The sequence below is a fragment of the Aphelocoma coerulescens genome, chromosome 4 (genome assembly GCF_041296385.1).
Source record: "Aphelocoma coerulescens isolate FSJ_1873_10779 chromosome 4, UR_Acoe_1.0, whole genome shotgun sequence".
NCBI lineage: Eukaryota > Metazoa > Chordata > Aves > Passeriformes > Corvidae > Aphelocoma > Aphelocoma coerulescens.
This window is the reverse complement of record NC_091017.1, coordinates 50,251,371-50,266,624: the sequence shown is the minus strand read 5'-3', so window position 1 is coordinate 50,266,624 and position 15,254 is coordinate 50,251,371. Positions and strand designations below refer to the sequence as shown.

The window sequence follows — 15,254 nt, the reverse complement described above, 5'->3', positions numbered from 1 at the left end:
AGTCAAAACCTGGATACTACAGTACAATTTTCCAAAGCCACTGTAAGGTCAGGTTGAAGTTGCTTAAACAATTGTACAAATAGATTAATTTTTTTTACAGTTAATTAAATCACATTTTTACAAGACTGTATAGGGTGCAACACATTTATTTAATTTTTCTATTGGGAACTTTACTGGTTCTATGCCATTAAATCTGAATGACCAAACAAATTTAAAAAGGAAAAAATTAATTTTATCCCATTCTTTCTTCATCAGAGATCATCTGTAAAAACAAACCCCCAAATATACAGATGTATGCCTCAGAAACAAAATAAATAATTTAAGGTCTGCATTCAGCCACACGGAATCAATAATGTAACCTGCACATTAAAGCAAGGGAGTTAATGTTTGCTGAGAAGTACTACTAAATAGGTTTTAAACACACCTTCTTACTTTTTACTGAAAGATATCTTTCCATGAGGTGCCCAGTACTGTAAAATACCTAACCAAATATGATTAACAGTGGCTTGAATGTTCATGCAAACTGTTGTCTTATGTATCACAAAATCGACTTATCAAATGAGTCACCTGACTAAACTTATCAGATTAGTCACCTTTCCACTGTGACACAACAGATTTTATATTAATTACTGTACAATCAAGTAAACTTACACCATACTGCACTGACACTGATTTTTTTCCTCCCCACAAAGGCTAGGAAAGGCAGTATAAAATACAGGAGGTACATATACAAGATGAGATAAAAAAGCGATTTAGAGGAATGGTACTAGAAATACTTAAAATGAGTTCTTCATTGTGCCCAGGACAGCAAATACGTGAAATGCTCAAAAGAGAGTATAAATAAGAATGAATTAGTTCATTCCTACCTACTATACAGAAAATGAAAGTGGTTACAAGTTTTACAAAATACCCTCCAGCTCTATAAAGTTGGACTTTTACATGAATGTTAAAAAATGGGATATAAAAATCCAAGCAAAATTAACTCATAGCAAAATTAATTTGCTGACATTCTATGAGTAATTTTTGAATTATTCATGGAGCTGACAGGCTCATTCAAGAAACAAATTTCTGATTTCCAGTGCACCATAAGGGTATGAGAACGTAGTTAAATAAATAAAACTTTGTGCATACGTGTATACATGTGTATGTGCAGTCAGTTGGCTTCTAATACTCATTTTAGCTGGCTGAAGATTTTCTAAACATTTTTTCAAATCATGTATAAGTCAAATCTTGAAAAGAATTATAAATCTATGCAGAAAATATTCCTGAGAAATACACACCTATTTCATTGCAATTTTCAATAAAATTTGATACAAGGATGGTATGTAATATTTGAGGTTAAGAAATAGTAAGACAGATGTCACATATCTATTAAAAAGAAATATCAGAAATCAGAAGGACTAATAACCTGTTGGTAAAACACTTATCTGGAACACAATGTACATTGGAGACAATTTGAACCTTGGTCTCTCATATATTGACTAAGTCTCTTAATCACTAATAAGTAACGATATTGCCTGCTCTGGACTGGAACTTTGTCACTACAAAAATCAAACAAAAAGGAAATAAGAGCTTTCTTGCATTCGTCCCAAAACAGAACATCATGTCCTTGAAAGCTAAAACACTGATGGATCTAGAGAAATAGTTTTCTACCTAGTTAATAGATAAAAAGTTTTAAAAATGAGAAAATTTACAGTTTTAAATAAATTATTGACAATAAATTATTGCCATTGAAGTAAATTAAATTTGCAGATGTGACAGAATTTATTAAGTGTACAACTGCTGCTATTCATATTTATTCAAAACCTAATAAAAAACTACTGCCTTTGTCAAATGAAAGAAGTTTTCTGTTTGCCGAACAGCAAAATTATTTATAAGATAGGTACAACATTACAGACCTTCATAAATCTGAAATGCCAATCTGCTACAAATTGGATGTGTTTCAAAGATTATCTAAGAAATGGGAAAGATCCTTGCCTTAGTTCTAATGGAAATTGTATTAGTTGTTATGGGAAAACGCTATCATCATCACACGGATCAGCAGAACCAGCTGAAATGATAACCAAATACTGTTTTGACCATCAAATAAAGACATACGGGTGGCCAAAGAATCTTAGAAACCTCACTGTTCATATCACTATCATGCTTGTTGAGAAATGGATAATGAGTGTTACAGTATAGTTTCACAAATAAATTTTGTTTTTCTTCAATATACCAAGACAGTTTGGTCTACATCTAGATTAAAGCATTGAACACAGCTGCTTTATTTCTGTATCACTAAAACATTAGGTATCAAATTATAAATTTAATGGAGAAATTGTACTTTTAAAGAAATGATGAGTGTTGCCACTATATTGGATATTAAGATCAGAAATGTGTGTGTGTCCCAACACAGAAAGTCAAATATTTGGAAGATTTCCACTTTCTAGCCCCTCAACCAAAACCCAGGACAATATATTGTGTTTAATGGTCTCTATAAGTAAATTTAATATAATGTTATAATTCAAATTTAAATTTTTGGAGGTCTGAGAGTTTCCAATTGTAAAAAAAATTGAAACTTGTAAAGGAATATAGGGATAATCTGTAATGATGCAAACAGGGAGAAATTAATGGTTGCATCTTTCTGCCTTATTATGCTGTCACATAACAAAGAAATCATGTTATTACTGCAGCCCTAGGGTACATCACTGTGTCCTGCAGCTGTAGAGGAGGAGAGAAGATCCAGCAGGCAGGAATTGTGCAGCAAGATTGATTTATTTAATTATTTTACAAACTCTTTTGTAGACTTTTTCCTTCATAGTCTAATTTGACAAGGATCAGCCACCCCTTGGGGATGATTGGCTAAAATCCTAAAGCATCCATATTTTTCTACTGTACCATGAACAAGACTTTTCAAGGTTGCAGGTGTTTGATTGTTTACATAACTCTGCTGCCTCTTCTGTGAAAGATAAAAGTCTCTCACAGACCTGGAAAATAGCAAAAAAATCCTTGCTAGCAGAATTTTTGTATCTACATCGTGTTCACTTGGCTTGTGTATATTCAGGCAGACATTCCATGTGCAAGGTACCTGCTCTCCATACAATGTGAATCCAGAGCTAGGCAGCCAGCAATGAGAGTATGCTCAGCTGGGGACATGAAGCACATGTGTTCTAGCCAGGAGATTCAAACTGCTCTTTGCACTCTGCTTATGTCTGAAGCTAAAGCACTGTTCAAATTCCCTGGAGAAATAAGTTTCTCTACCCAGATGATAAGTTGTCTGGTTCCTGATCTTAAAAGTAATTCCCATGGTAGTACTGGCAAGAGGAGTTTAACATGGATCAATACAGACAACATTGTGTGATGACAGCAGTCAAAACTGCTTGCAACACTTCAAGTGACTACAGCAAGAGAAAACATCTGAAATAGGTGGCTGCGTTCTTACAGGGGGCCACAAAATGTCTTTTCATATATGGGTTCCTAGGGGTAATTAGAATATGAAGACACACAAAACCAGATGTACAACCAAAAGCAGTAGAACAACTTGGTGGTATGTGGCTGTCACAGGGCACAAAAAGAGATCTAAGAATTAAAGGGGTTTACATGAGCATTTTTTTCTAACATTACCATTTTTTCAGCTTTATTCAACTCCAGACTTTGATGTAATGTAATAAGCATGTATAAATGAACTGTTATTAAATGCTTCCCCCACCAAGAGCTGGACTTATGTTTCTATGCTGATTGTTCCATGTTGTTTCACAATGTCATGCCACAACAATAAGAGCAATATTTTCAATTTCCTTTTTTAAAGCTAATTTGAAATTCATAAAGAAAATTTTCTGTCACATATTGCTACACATATCTCTTTTATAAAGTAATTAATCAGATTGACAGTGTCAACATACTCTATTCATTAACAGCTATATGAAGAATAAATTATATAAAATTATAGCTCTGTTGAGGTTAGAATAACTAAAAGATGACACACAAAAAAATTGTATCAGAGAATAATACTCAAGTGATTAGATCTTTAAATAAAAATCAGCTAATTACCTACAGTGTAGTCCATGTAAACACAGGATGATAAAAACATAGGCACAATAAAAAAATATTTCTTTCCTCACAAGCCTTTAAAATTCCCATATATTACATATGTGAAATAACCAGGATGTTATAAACACAAAGCAATTAATATTTTACCCTGTGGCTCTGGTACCAAGTCATGACTTGAGTTTCCCATCCTTCCTGAAATCCCTAGTATAGTAATCGTACTGGTAGAAAAAAAGTAGCAGCTTTGAGCTTCATTGAGCACGTATAACACAGACTAAGTGAGAGGTAACTACATCCTGATGGAAGGTGAAAGACAGTTTCCATGGGGTAGACTGTGAACCATGCCAAGGTTAGTACAAGGAAAGGAAATTATAAATATTCCATGAAACTCAAGTACCCTAAGACAATTATTTTATACACTGATGAAACTTACAGATTTTTCTGTGATATTTTGCATGTCTCCTTTAAAAATCAGATCTTTAAGGTCATCCAGTCCGAACATCAACCCAGTGCCACCACAACCACCCCTAAACCATGTCCCAAAGTGCCACATACAGATGCCCTTTGAACACCTCCAGGGATGATGATGTCACACCTTGCCTGGGCAACTTATTTCAATGCCTAACTACTTTCTCAGTGAAGATAATAAAAAAAAAAATCTAATATCTAATCTGAACCTCACCTGTCACAGCTTAAGGCCATTTCTTGTCATCCTTTCATTTGAGACATGGCAGAAGAAAACAACCCCCACCTCACTACAACCTCCTTTCAGGCAGCTGTAGAGAGTGACGAGCCTCCTCTTCTCCAGGCTAAACACCCGCAGCTCCCTCAGCCACTCCTCATAAGACACGTTTTCTACACCATTTGCCAATTCTGTTGCCTGTCTCTGGACGTGCTCCAACACCTCAATCCTTTTAGAAGTGAGGGGCCCAAAACTGAACACAGTACTTGAGGTGTGACCTTACCAGTGACAAGTACAGGGGGATAATCATATCCCAAGTCCTGCTGGCCACACTGTTCTTGATACAGGCCAAGATGCCATTGGCCTTCTTGGCCACATCTTTCTAAAAAGATAATTGAACAGTGAGGTAACAGAGCTTGACTAGATATTAAAGGGCAGTAAGACTAAACTACCAGTGCGAAAATATCTTTCAAAAATCATTACTACATCTATGATTCCTCCATCTACTATTCCTGCTACACAGATATTAATTTTAGTTTTGCTCATCTGATACATATTATATATCAGGGCAGTTATTTGTAACTTGTATTTACCTTTCACGTTTCTTACCTTGTACACCAGAAGAGATTGTATCCCTGAATATTTCTCCATGTTTCCTAGTCATACTACATAACCTGATAAGAGGACATTTGCACAGCTTGCCTGTACTATGTTTTTACACTACTGCAAATAAACAATTTTTTTTAAAATTACTTCTTTGATAAGCTATTCAACATTTGTCCAAAAGAAAAATTTGCATTAGTTGCCTATCTTACTGAGATGAGTGCCTTACAGGAGACCCATTTCTCTTCTCTGAGTATAAGGGAGCACGGGAAAACTAGCTCAGATTCAGAATGTGACTTTTATGTGCAAGGTCAGTATATTCAGAAAACTTTTCCAACTAGAAACTTGATTGCAGAAAGGCTTTTATTATGCCAAATTGTCAGTGGCTGTAGCTTTACAGTTAAAAATAGAAAGTCAACAGCTAATACAAATTAACAGTGTGGCAATTGTCAGACAGCAATGACAAACAAACCACGACCTGGCTCTTCATGACCCCTTGAAGTGCTGCCATTACTATTGTCTTTATAGAAAGCTCAACACTGGCTTATGCTAAAACAGGAAATAATTTAAAATAATGTCAAAATGTCAAAGCAGTCCAATTTCAGCAATTATTTTTATCATGGTTATATTCCTCTTTTGAGCAAACACTCTTTAGGTTTCTAGCTAGGTTTCTTTAGGTTTCTAGGTGATTTCCTATCACCGTCCAGTTATACAAATAAAATTTCTTAGTTTATATCTATCTGTAAATATACACATGCGCATGGAAGAAATGCACATATATTTCAAAGTGATTGCCTTTTTAAATACATGATCTTTAGGTTCATAAACTAAATTATTTTACTCTCAAACATCTGTCCCTAAGAATGTGACTCTTTCAGACTTAATACAAATTTCCCACTCATACTCAGATGTGCATGTGAGGACATAAGCATGAAGATGTTACTCAGCTTTTAACATGGCAATCTTCTAGCAATCAATTTTTGAATGCCTACAGAGATTCCAATGTGAATACTAACTACTCAAAGTAGAAGACTACTATTCCATGAATCTGCAGAAGTAAATTCATACTTCAGCATATAATTTAAAAATTGTATTTGAATATGATCAAGGAAAAGGTGTTTATAAGAGCTGCAACAATTTTTTTGTTTTCTGCACTAGATTCCAGCACTGATTTAGTAATTCACCACAAACTTTTAACTTTCCAACAAACTTTGACATCAGGGAAAGAAAAATATTTCTAAATTTCTCTTTTGGTTTTGTCTTAAAAAATTGCATGATCAAATTCGAAAAGATTTAAACTGGATAGTGTTATAATAGCTTGTAATGTGGAAGGTCAAAAAATCCCTAGATATGGAAACAGTACTTTCAAATATTCTATTGGAATGCAATCTTCTGCACAGAGAAAAATTCTGTGCTTTTTAAAACATCTATATTTTACAATTGTTTAAAACAGTTATGCCTAAATATGTTTCCAGTACAAATGAACAATTATTATAATAAGCAAAAACATATATGGGTGTCTTATTTTGAAAGCACATTGCCCAAAAAAAAAAGAAAAAACAGAAACAAAAAAAATAATGCCGCCTCTGAAAAAAGGCAATCTCTCCAATGATTCTCACAAATGTTTCTGTACATGAATATTAAAGTAATACAACTGTCAAAATATGAATTCAACATATCCACTAGCGGAAAACTCAGAAGAATCAATATATTTGCACAATATGTCTCACCAGACAACAGTCGCAGATAACCCAATGAATTACAGATCATCAGCAGATATAGAACAATTTTAGACATGTTTTATGCTGGTTTTGCTGGCTATTCTTTTATTTCTGATAAACTAATGGAGAACAGAAATGTGCTATACCCTAGGAATTAGAAATTTATAACTAACTACATCAAAATATGGATTATGAAGGTTAAAATCCAGAGAGAAAGACTGCCCTGATCTTTACAGAAACACTGCTATTTTAAACTGTGTATAGTTCTATCTTTCCTTTCGATATACAAAAAGTCACTACTCCACTGCCAGCTAGTACACACTCCTACCACAGTTTCCATTGAATGTAGATGTTCTTTCAAGTGTACATCTGACATACTTTGCTGATATTAAAAGATTCCAGCCAGAGACTGACTCATTAAAGCACGTGTCTTTCAGATTCACCTCCTCCCTGTCAACACCAAAACAGCTACTCTAGGTTCTAGGTGAAACACAGTCCAAATTGTCAGTAAACTCTAAAAAAATACAAAGAACAAAAAAAACCTATAAAAGGAATCATAAATTGACCTGACCAATGCAGTTCCCTCCTAAGAGAGATACTATACATAACAGATATAGTAAGCTCCTCTTGCTTATTGTCCTGTGGTGACAAGAAAACAAAAGATGCTTCATGCATCATGACACTTTTGATTGGGCAAACAAACAAACTAAGATCTAGTTATAATTACAGAAGATATGATTAACCAAAAATATCAGGATAGGGCAACAGTCCACTCATTGAAAAATATATATAGAAAGCATAAATATCTGAACTAACATCCAAAGAGGTACATATGATTTTTTCATCCAAAATTATCAGAGTTCTATATAGTATGGTAAAGGAAGAAGAAAAAACTAGAAGTTAGTACTTGAAGAAATGAGGTACATAAAGTTACTGTAATACTTACCACTGTGAAATTCATGACCTTCAAAATCCATATTGTCATTGCTAAATTAACAATCATGGTAACCAACAGCAGAAGGACAAAGAAGTATAAGCACCTCTTTCTCCATCCATAAATCCCTACTGGGTAAAACTGAGGATGTTCAGTCCTTGGAAGGCTGTTCTGTTGTGTTGCTAATATATACTGCTCTCGTGTCATCTGGAAAAGAAAGATGTAAGTATAAGTAAGTAAATGAGAGGCCTGTATTTCACATATAATATTACATGAAGATTAACTCAGAATGTATAGAAAATCAGGTTCTACGGGTATAGAAGAGATGCATTCATCTAGCATTAACCACATCAATGCTGTTTTTACTAGGCATCTATTAAGAATTTGGTAGTTTTCATGAATTTAAAGTAAATCTTTGGTTTCTATTTTAAATTGGATTTCCATTTCAAATTTATCAGTAGGAAGCTATTAAAAATATAAAAGTAATCCATCCAGCGTATCTTACACTCTATTTCTGAATATTGTTTTATTGTCCTTTATGAGATCCTTCAGGAAAATTTGATTCTGGAGAAAGAGAGTCATGTACCTTTTGTTTTGTATTGGTTTTGGCTGAGGTAAAAGTAATTTTCTTCATATAGCTTGCAGCCATAGAAGAAAAATCTCACCTTTCTAAAATATATCTTTAATATATGAAGTTTTCACTCTTTTATTATACTTAGCAAATTAAATTAATAACTGATGCTATTATATACACATCCTTATTTTAGAAAAACAAAAAATTCATTTGCCCTTTAGGAGATGGATACAATTATAATCTGTTGAACTCCTGAACTAGTTTAAGTTCTTCTCACACACAAGCAAGCAGTAACTGTTTGCAAACTGCTTAAAGAACTTACTGCTAATATGTCTTCAGAATAAAAGTGTTTATGCCATTTAAGAAGAAACTGTTTAAATTTTTTTTCCTCCTTAACTTTCTTTTACAGATATTTATATTCATATTCAGCTGTCACATTGCCCTTAGACTGGAAGATATTAAATTTTCTCTGCGACTTAAAAATTAAATTAAAGCAGTCTCATTCTGTTATGGAAGAGTTCTTTCTGCAATATGCCCATTAAAAATGTTCCTTCTCAGGAGGAAGAAGAAAACACAAAACAGAACAAAAAAATCCAAAACAAACAAACAAACTCAACAGACTTATAAACCAGATAAAACAATAAATTTTGCACTTAAAAGCTGCCTTTCTTTTCACTAAAAGAAAGTAAAAAATGCACAAAAATGAGTCAGTTGATTCAATGAGAAATAAAAACCAGATTACATTCATTTGAAGGATCAAAGAAATGTTGATTTCATAAGATTTTTAAAATGTGAAGCTCAAAAATATTCATGTAATTATCTATGTTGCTAGATATTTATCAAAATCAACACTCTCTAGGTTTTACCATTCTTCTAGTGAATGAGATATTAATAGTATAAATTAACTCACAGTGAAAAATTAGAGCCATAAGTCATAGAACTCACACCCATATTATGACAATACATATATCACTGAAATTAGTCAAAACAGAAATAAAGAACTTAATAAGCAGGTTTTAAATAAATTAGCAAACAGGCATTTTGTAATTTTTATTTTTTTCAATCATGATTGCTTCTCTTTGCCCTCAATTTTAGCTAAATGCAATGTTTAGCAGTTTATTTATGTAGTAAATCTTACAAACAAAATTTTCAATGACTTTTCTCAATCCTCCCAAAACAAAGCATGACCAGGTTTTAAGACCTTAGATCATCTTCTTATCATATCCTGACAGTTTTCATCCTAGTTGTGTGTAAATGCCTTATGAATCCAGAAACTGAGGACATGAATAGGTTAATCAACTTTCTCCTTATAATTAGTTCTACACATTATTTAGCCAGCCATTGTAACAAAAATGCAATGTATGATTAAATTTTGAGATTTTGAATAACTGGTTATTTTTACACCATTTCCATTTTCTTGTGACTTAACTTTATGTATTACCCATGAAAAAAATTATTTTCATTAAAAATAGTTGAAAAGTCAACTTTTAGATCATGAGGATGTCAGAAGTAGCACTTGTCCTAAAACTGTGAATTCAGTCCCATGGAATAGACCCTTTGCAACACAATCATTAAATACAATGACATTTTATTCCACCACCACAGCCAGGCATCACTCAGTTCCCTCACTGTATACTGTTCAACTCTGTGAGGTTTGGTGGAGCAAGCTGTCCCCCTGCAGCCCGTGGAGGGCCATGGAGGAGGAGATATCCACACTACAGCCCATGGAAGATCCCATGCTGGAATAGCCGGGGGTGACAGAGTTTGTGACCCCATGGAGAGCCCATGTTGAAGCAGGAGCCTGTCTATACCTGTGAACCCATGGAAGGGGTTCCACACCTCCTGTTGAAACTGTCACCTGGAGCAAAATGCTGGTCCTAGACATTTTCATTACTTATTGATTCTCTGTGCATTATTTTCTTAATTCATAGAAAGAATGAAAGACATAAAGGAAATTTAAAATATAAATTCACACTATGACAGCATCTAGGCCCAATCATCATTTGGGTCAGTAAGGAACATATTGGAATTGGATGAGCTGTAGATCTTCAGATATAGAAGAAGAACTATAGCTAGCAGGGAAAATTCTTCATACCAGCATTTAGAGGAAAAAAAAATCAAAAAGCAGTCTCGTCATAACTAGCCATAGTTCAAAACATCATATAGATGACTTATCTGAACCAGCTAGCTTTCCCCACTCACCCTGGCCAACAGTTACTGCTGTGGAAAGCTCTCTTTTTGTATGACACTACAGCAGGTCATTCATTTTGCTTCCCCTCATACAGTATGTGGCATTAAGCTTACAGCAGAAAATAATGTTACTGTTTTCTTTATAGACTATAGCTAAAAGTTTACCATACATAGTGAAAAATGCATCACACAGAGCAGGAAGTACTGTAAGAACCATAACACTGCTTGTGTAGCAAATACAAAAATGCTTAGCATGTTACATCCCAACCTTGGCTCAAAAATCAAGACTTGGCATGAAATCAAGAAGCTCATTATAAAAAAAAATATGAAGATGGCAAGCAATTGGGTTGTGTCTTATGAAAAAGCCTGATGCATAAACAGATCCATTTTCTTGGAAAGCACTTAAAATGCCAAACACCTATACACAAAGCTCTTGCTGTCACTTCCAGTACATGTTGAAGTAGATGAATTGTTCCTTCTCTTTTGCAAGCGTTTGGTAATCTAGAATACTTCCAAAATTAACAGAAAAATATTGTATTATCTTGATTTGTTTGGGATTATATCAACTATGTGTAGATTGACAAGGTAGTAGAGCAGCATTCTTAGAGAATTACATATTGGATGAAGAGAGCAGCTTCCTCTGAAATCATTTTTATATGGGCTACACCTGACACCTTCTGAGTCTTCTCCTTATGATATTAGCCATTCAAACCTTTCAAAGGCAATCAAAACTGTGTCAGCAACTGACCCTAGCACTGTCATTGGGCTGCAACTTGTTTGTCATCGCTCTATGGTAGATTACATGCAAAACAGCATAAATCCTTATTGCCCTGATGGGCAGTTTTGTATTTTTTGGATTTTACTTATTTTTCTTTTTAGTATAATTGTGATCACTACTAAAACAGCTTCAGTAGCTCAAAAGCATTTGTGGAGTGTGGTTTTTCTGAGACCTGTACTGGGATATGTCCTAGAATCACAGAATGGAGTTCAAAGAGGTGATCTGGTCCAACCCCAAGGATGGAGACTACACAAACTGTACCTCACGATAAAATAAAAAAAATATTTCTCATAGACTACTATTGCCATGTAGGTGTCAAATCAGAGGGATTTCAAGATTCTAATCTCAGGGTTTGAGGCTTTTTTGTTCCGCTCTGGATTTTTCTTCTTGTAATTTTCACAAATTAAGGTAGTTTTGTACACAACACTCCAAAACTGTTTTCTAATGAACACATCTGGAAATCCCTTTGCACCCTTGAAAATATAAAGGAAAGAACACATGCAAGTAATTTCACTATCAAGCTGTACATAATGTCAGTTTATTACATAATTTATGTGATTTGAAGTTTAATAATTCAGAAGAATCTGTTTTTTTCTTGGCCACAAAGTACAGTTTTGTCATCAATGTCAACAAGGCTTAAGTTACTATGTTTTTACTGACAATTTGCCGGGCTTTATGTTGACAATTAGAATTTCATTTTTTTCCTAAGTCAATACAATTAGATTACTACAGAGACTTCATTACAGCCACAGGCAGGACAGCAGCTGAGGTACACAATTTTCTCCCTGTGATGCCAGTGCTCACTAAACCCTTCTTGAAACAACTGTCTATAAAGAGACAATAAATGTTTGCATCTTGAATATCGTTCTCCAATGGAATTATCACTTTACAGAAATGGATATCAGTGACCTGATACTATTACCATTATTACTTAGTGTGAGCATTTATTGCTGGTCTGTTTAACATATTTAACTGTAATGTTCTCTGCACAATGAAGTTCACAGCATGTTAAAAGAATAAATAATCATGTAATGAAAAGAAACATATTTTTCCCACTGTTCTGTGACTTGAAATATTGCTAAATAATAATGTGCTGTACTGAATTTTCAAGGAAGCTAGATTCGAATCCACCTCAGGCTTGATGTTTCTCAAAAATATACCTTTTTAAGCTACATTTTCAAAACCCAACCACAACAATTTCAGTACACTTTCAGTGTATTTTTAAAAGAAGCTTTGGTTTCAAAAACTTACTCATTATTTCACATTATTTTGCTTTATAATCATCTAAATTTCTATGTGGTGCTTGATAATAACTTTTTGAGGTGGTCTATCTAGCTACACTGACTATTAAGGATAACCTTAATCAAACTAGGTGGGATCATAGAAGTCTAGCAACAGCAATACAAGATTCTGCATAGCTGAGTTATCTTAGAGAAAAGCAGATGCCTAAGGAGACAAGCAGACTGCTGAAAGACACACTAGCATTCTTTCTGCCCTACCACCTCTGATAGGTCTCTGGACTTTATGTCAAATAATCTTTCTGCTAGATAAAGAGATAAAATTTGTCTTACAGAATAAATTCTAAAAGACTATTAAAATAGCAACAAAGTCAGGAAAAATACAAAAAACCATTGGATCTCGGTTTGAAAAACCCACCACTTTTCTTTTAAACCTGGGCCCTCATCTCTGTTGCTCTTCATATCTCAGTAAGGCACAGCATATCCACAAGCACCTATGATCAGCACTTTCCATCTGCTCAGCTCCTTCTCTTAAGGCCACGGAGAAGATAAGATGAAGAATGTCTTTGTTAAGGATATTTCATCAGAAGAAAACTTGGTAACCGCATCAATGGAAGATGGCAGGACCAGTATTTCAGTATCTTCACAAAAACTGGCACTAATTTTCCTCTGTGAATGATACATTTCATTAGATCAGTTTCAGTAGATGGTGGCAAAAGTGTCATCTTCAAGAGTCAGGAAAGAAAATTTAGGAGTGGCAGATTCACCAAACTCAGCTGGACTGGAAGTAGCAGGTGGAGTGAACATTTTATGAGGAAATACCTTCTTTAAATAGTTCATTCCTGCAAGTAGTTTGAGTCTAAAATTCATGTGGTAGGGTAATCATGTATTCCACAACAAAAAAAAGAAGAAAGATATAGGAAATATGAATGAAAACCTGAATTTCTAGAAAGATGGAAAATAAGCTTTTAAATACTGTTCCTTTTCCTTTTATTTTCATATATGTGTAGCACAACTCTGCCATATGGCTAGAAAACCAATACTTGTAGATCTGAATCTACACACATGGTTCTTCTGGACTAAAACACATAACTCTCTTAATTAATATTAAAAATAACATGGACCAGATATCAGAGTACAGAAAAAGCTGCACGAATTGCTATGATATGAAGAACAGGAGTATTGCTTAAAAAGAGAATGATTACGTTTTGGGTTTTACCTGTATTTGTTGAGCTTCTTCAGTAAGGTACATAAGCAAAGCTACACTGATTCTTTTTTTCATCATTTTTATCTTAATGTAAATTTAATGTCCTCATATCCAATATTAATAGATTCTCCATCCCTTCAGGATTTTTTAATCAATAGTAATCACAATCATATCGATAAGTAATCACAATGATATCAATGTGCAAAATAAAGTACTGGTGTTACAGGAACACAAGCATGGATCAAATCTTACTGCTATACAAAGCCCTAAAAATATAAACTATATTTCACCTGTCTGCCTGATAACAGTAGAGGCAGAAAAGAGCTGAATTCATCTTAATGGAAGAAGACAGAGCTCACTGTCAGAATCAAGTTTAAAAATACATAGGTGTGTGTAAATATATATATACAGACACACATACAGTAATCTCTAATTTTATAACACTTAGTGTATGGGTTCCTGCTCCAGTCTAAAAGAAAAGCATTTTTAAATTATAACAAAAGAGGTGTTTTACCAGGGCATAAATATTAACATTCTGGTCACTGCTATTTTACAAAGATAACACTCATGAACAATCAATTCTTAAAATACTCTGAGAATACACATTTAAGTTATTAATCTATAATTTTACCGTGTATTTCAGATTATACCATAAAGCTATGGAGAACACCTAAGAAGTCTTTGCAGAGATGAGGAATGTAAAATGAAATTATACCTCCATTTCTTAAGTTTACATGTTTTTAATTTTGTATTATATATATGACTAGGACTCTAATTTGTTTCCCGTTTTGCCTTCAGCATTTCCTCCCTTTAATTAACTTCTTCATCTTCCTTATTACTAATGGAGGCAACTGTTCCCCCTGATCAGCCGTCTTATAATTTATAAATGTGGTTTCAAAGTGATGCTTCCTATCTCTGTCTGCCTCTTTATAACCCGTCTTCATGGCGTCCCAATACTGTAACAAAAGACTACTCATCTTTCTAGCACCCACATGACCAATGACATCTCACAGAAAAAGAATCCAATACCAAGGGATGCTGAACATATAGTGCAATTTGTAAAACTTTCAAGTGGAAAGAACCTTCAGAATAATTTTCATCAATGATCTAAAAGCAGCATTAAAAATACATCAGTGGAGCAAAAACTGGTTTTTTTATTACATGAAATTATTGCTCACTATACCTTTAAAACTATATTCAATAACTAAACAGTTCTGTATTTTAATGTGCAAAAGAACTTTGACTTTCTTTTCAAATATTAGCTGATATCTTGGAAAGAAACATAACAGTTTTGGTTGCTA

General features: G+C 33.9%; 1 protein-coding gene across 16 annotated transcripts in view; it reads right to left on the bottom strand.

Moving 5' to 3' along the window:
- The window catches only part of SGCZ (sarcoglycan zeta), a 346,473-nt gene that overhangs the window by 183,104 nt on the left and 148,115 nt on the right, over positions 1-15,254 (bottom strand). For all 16 annotated transcript variants that reach the window (XR_011150719.1, XM_069014020.1, XM_069014009.1 and 13 more), the window contains one exon: positions 7,979-8,173. Coding sequence is in view for 15 of the 16 variants with exons in the window: in XM_069014020.1 (XP_068870121.1) it covers positions 7,979-8,173 (195 nt within the window). In the remaining variant the exon portion in view is untranslated. The remainder of the gene's footprint in view (positions 1-7,978; positions 8,174-15,254) is intronic.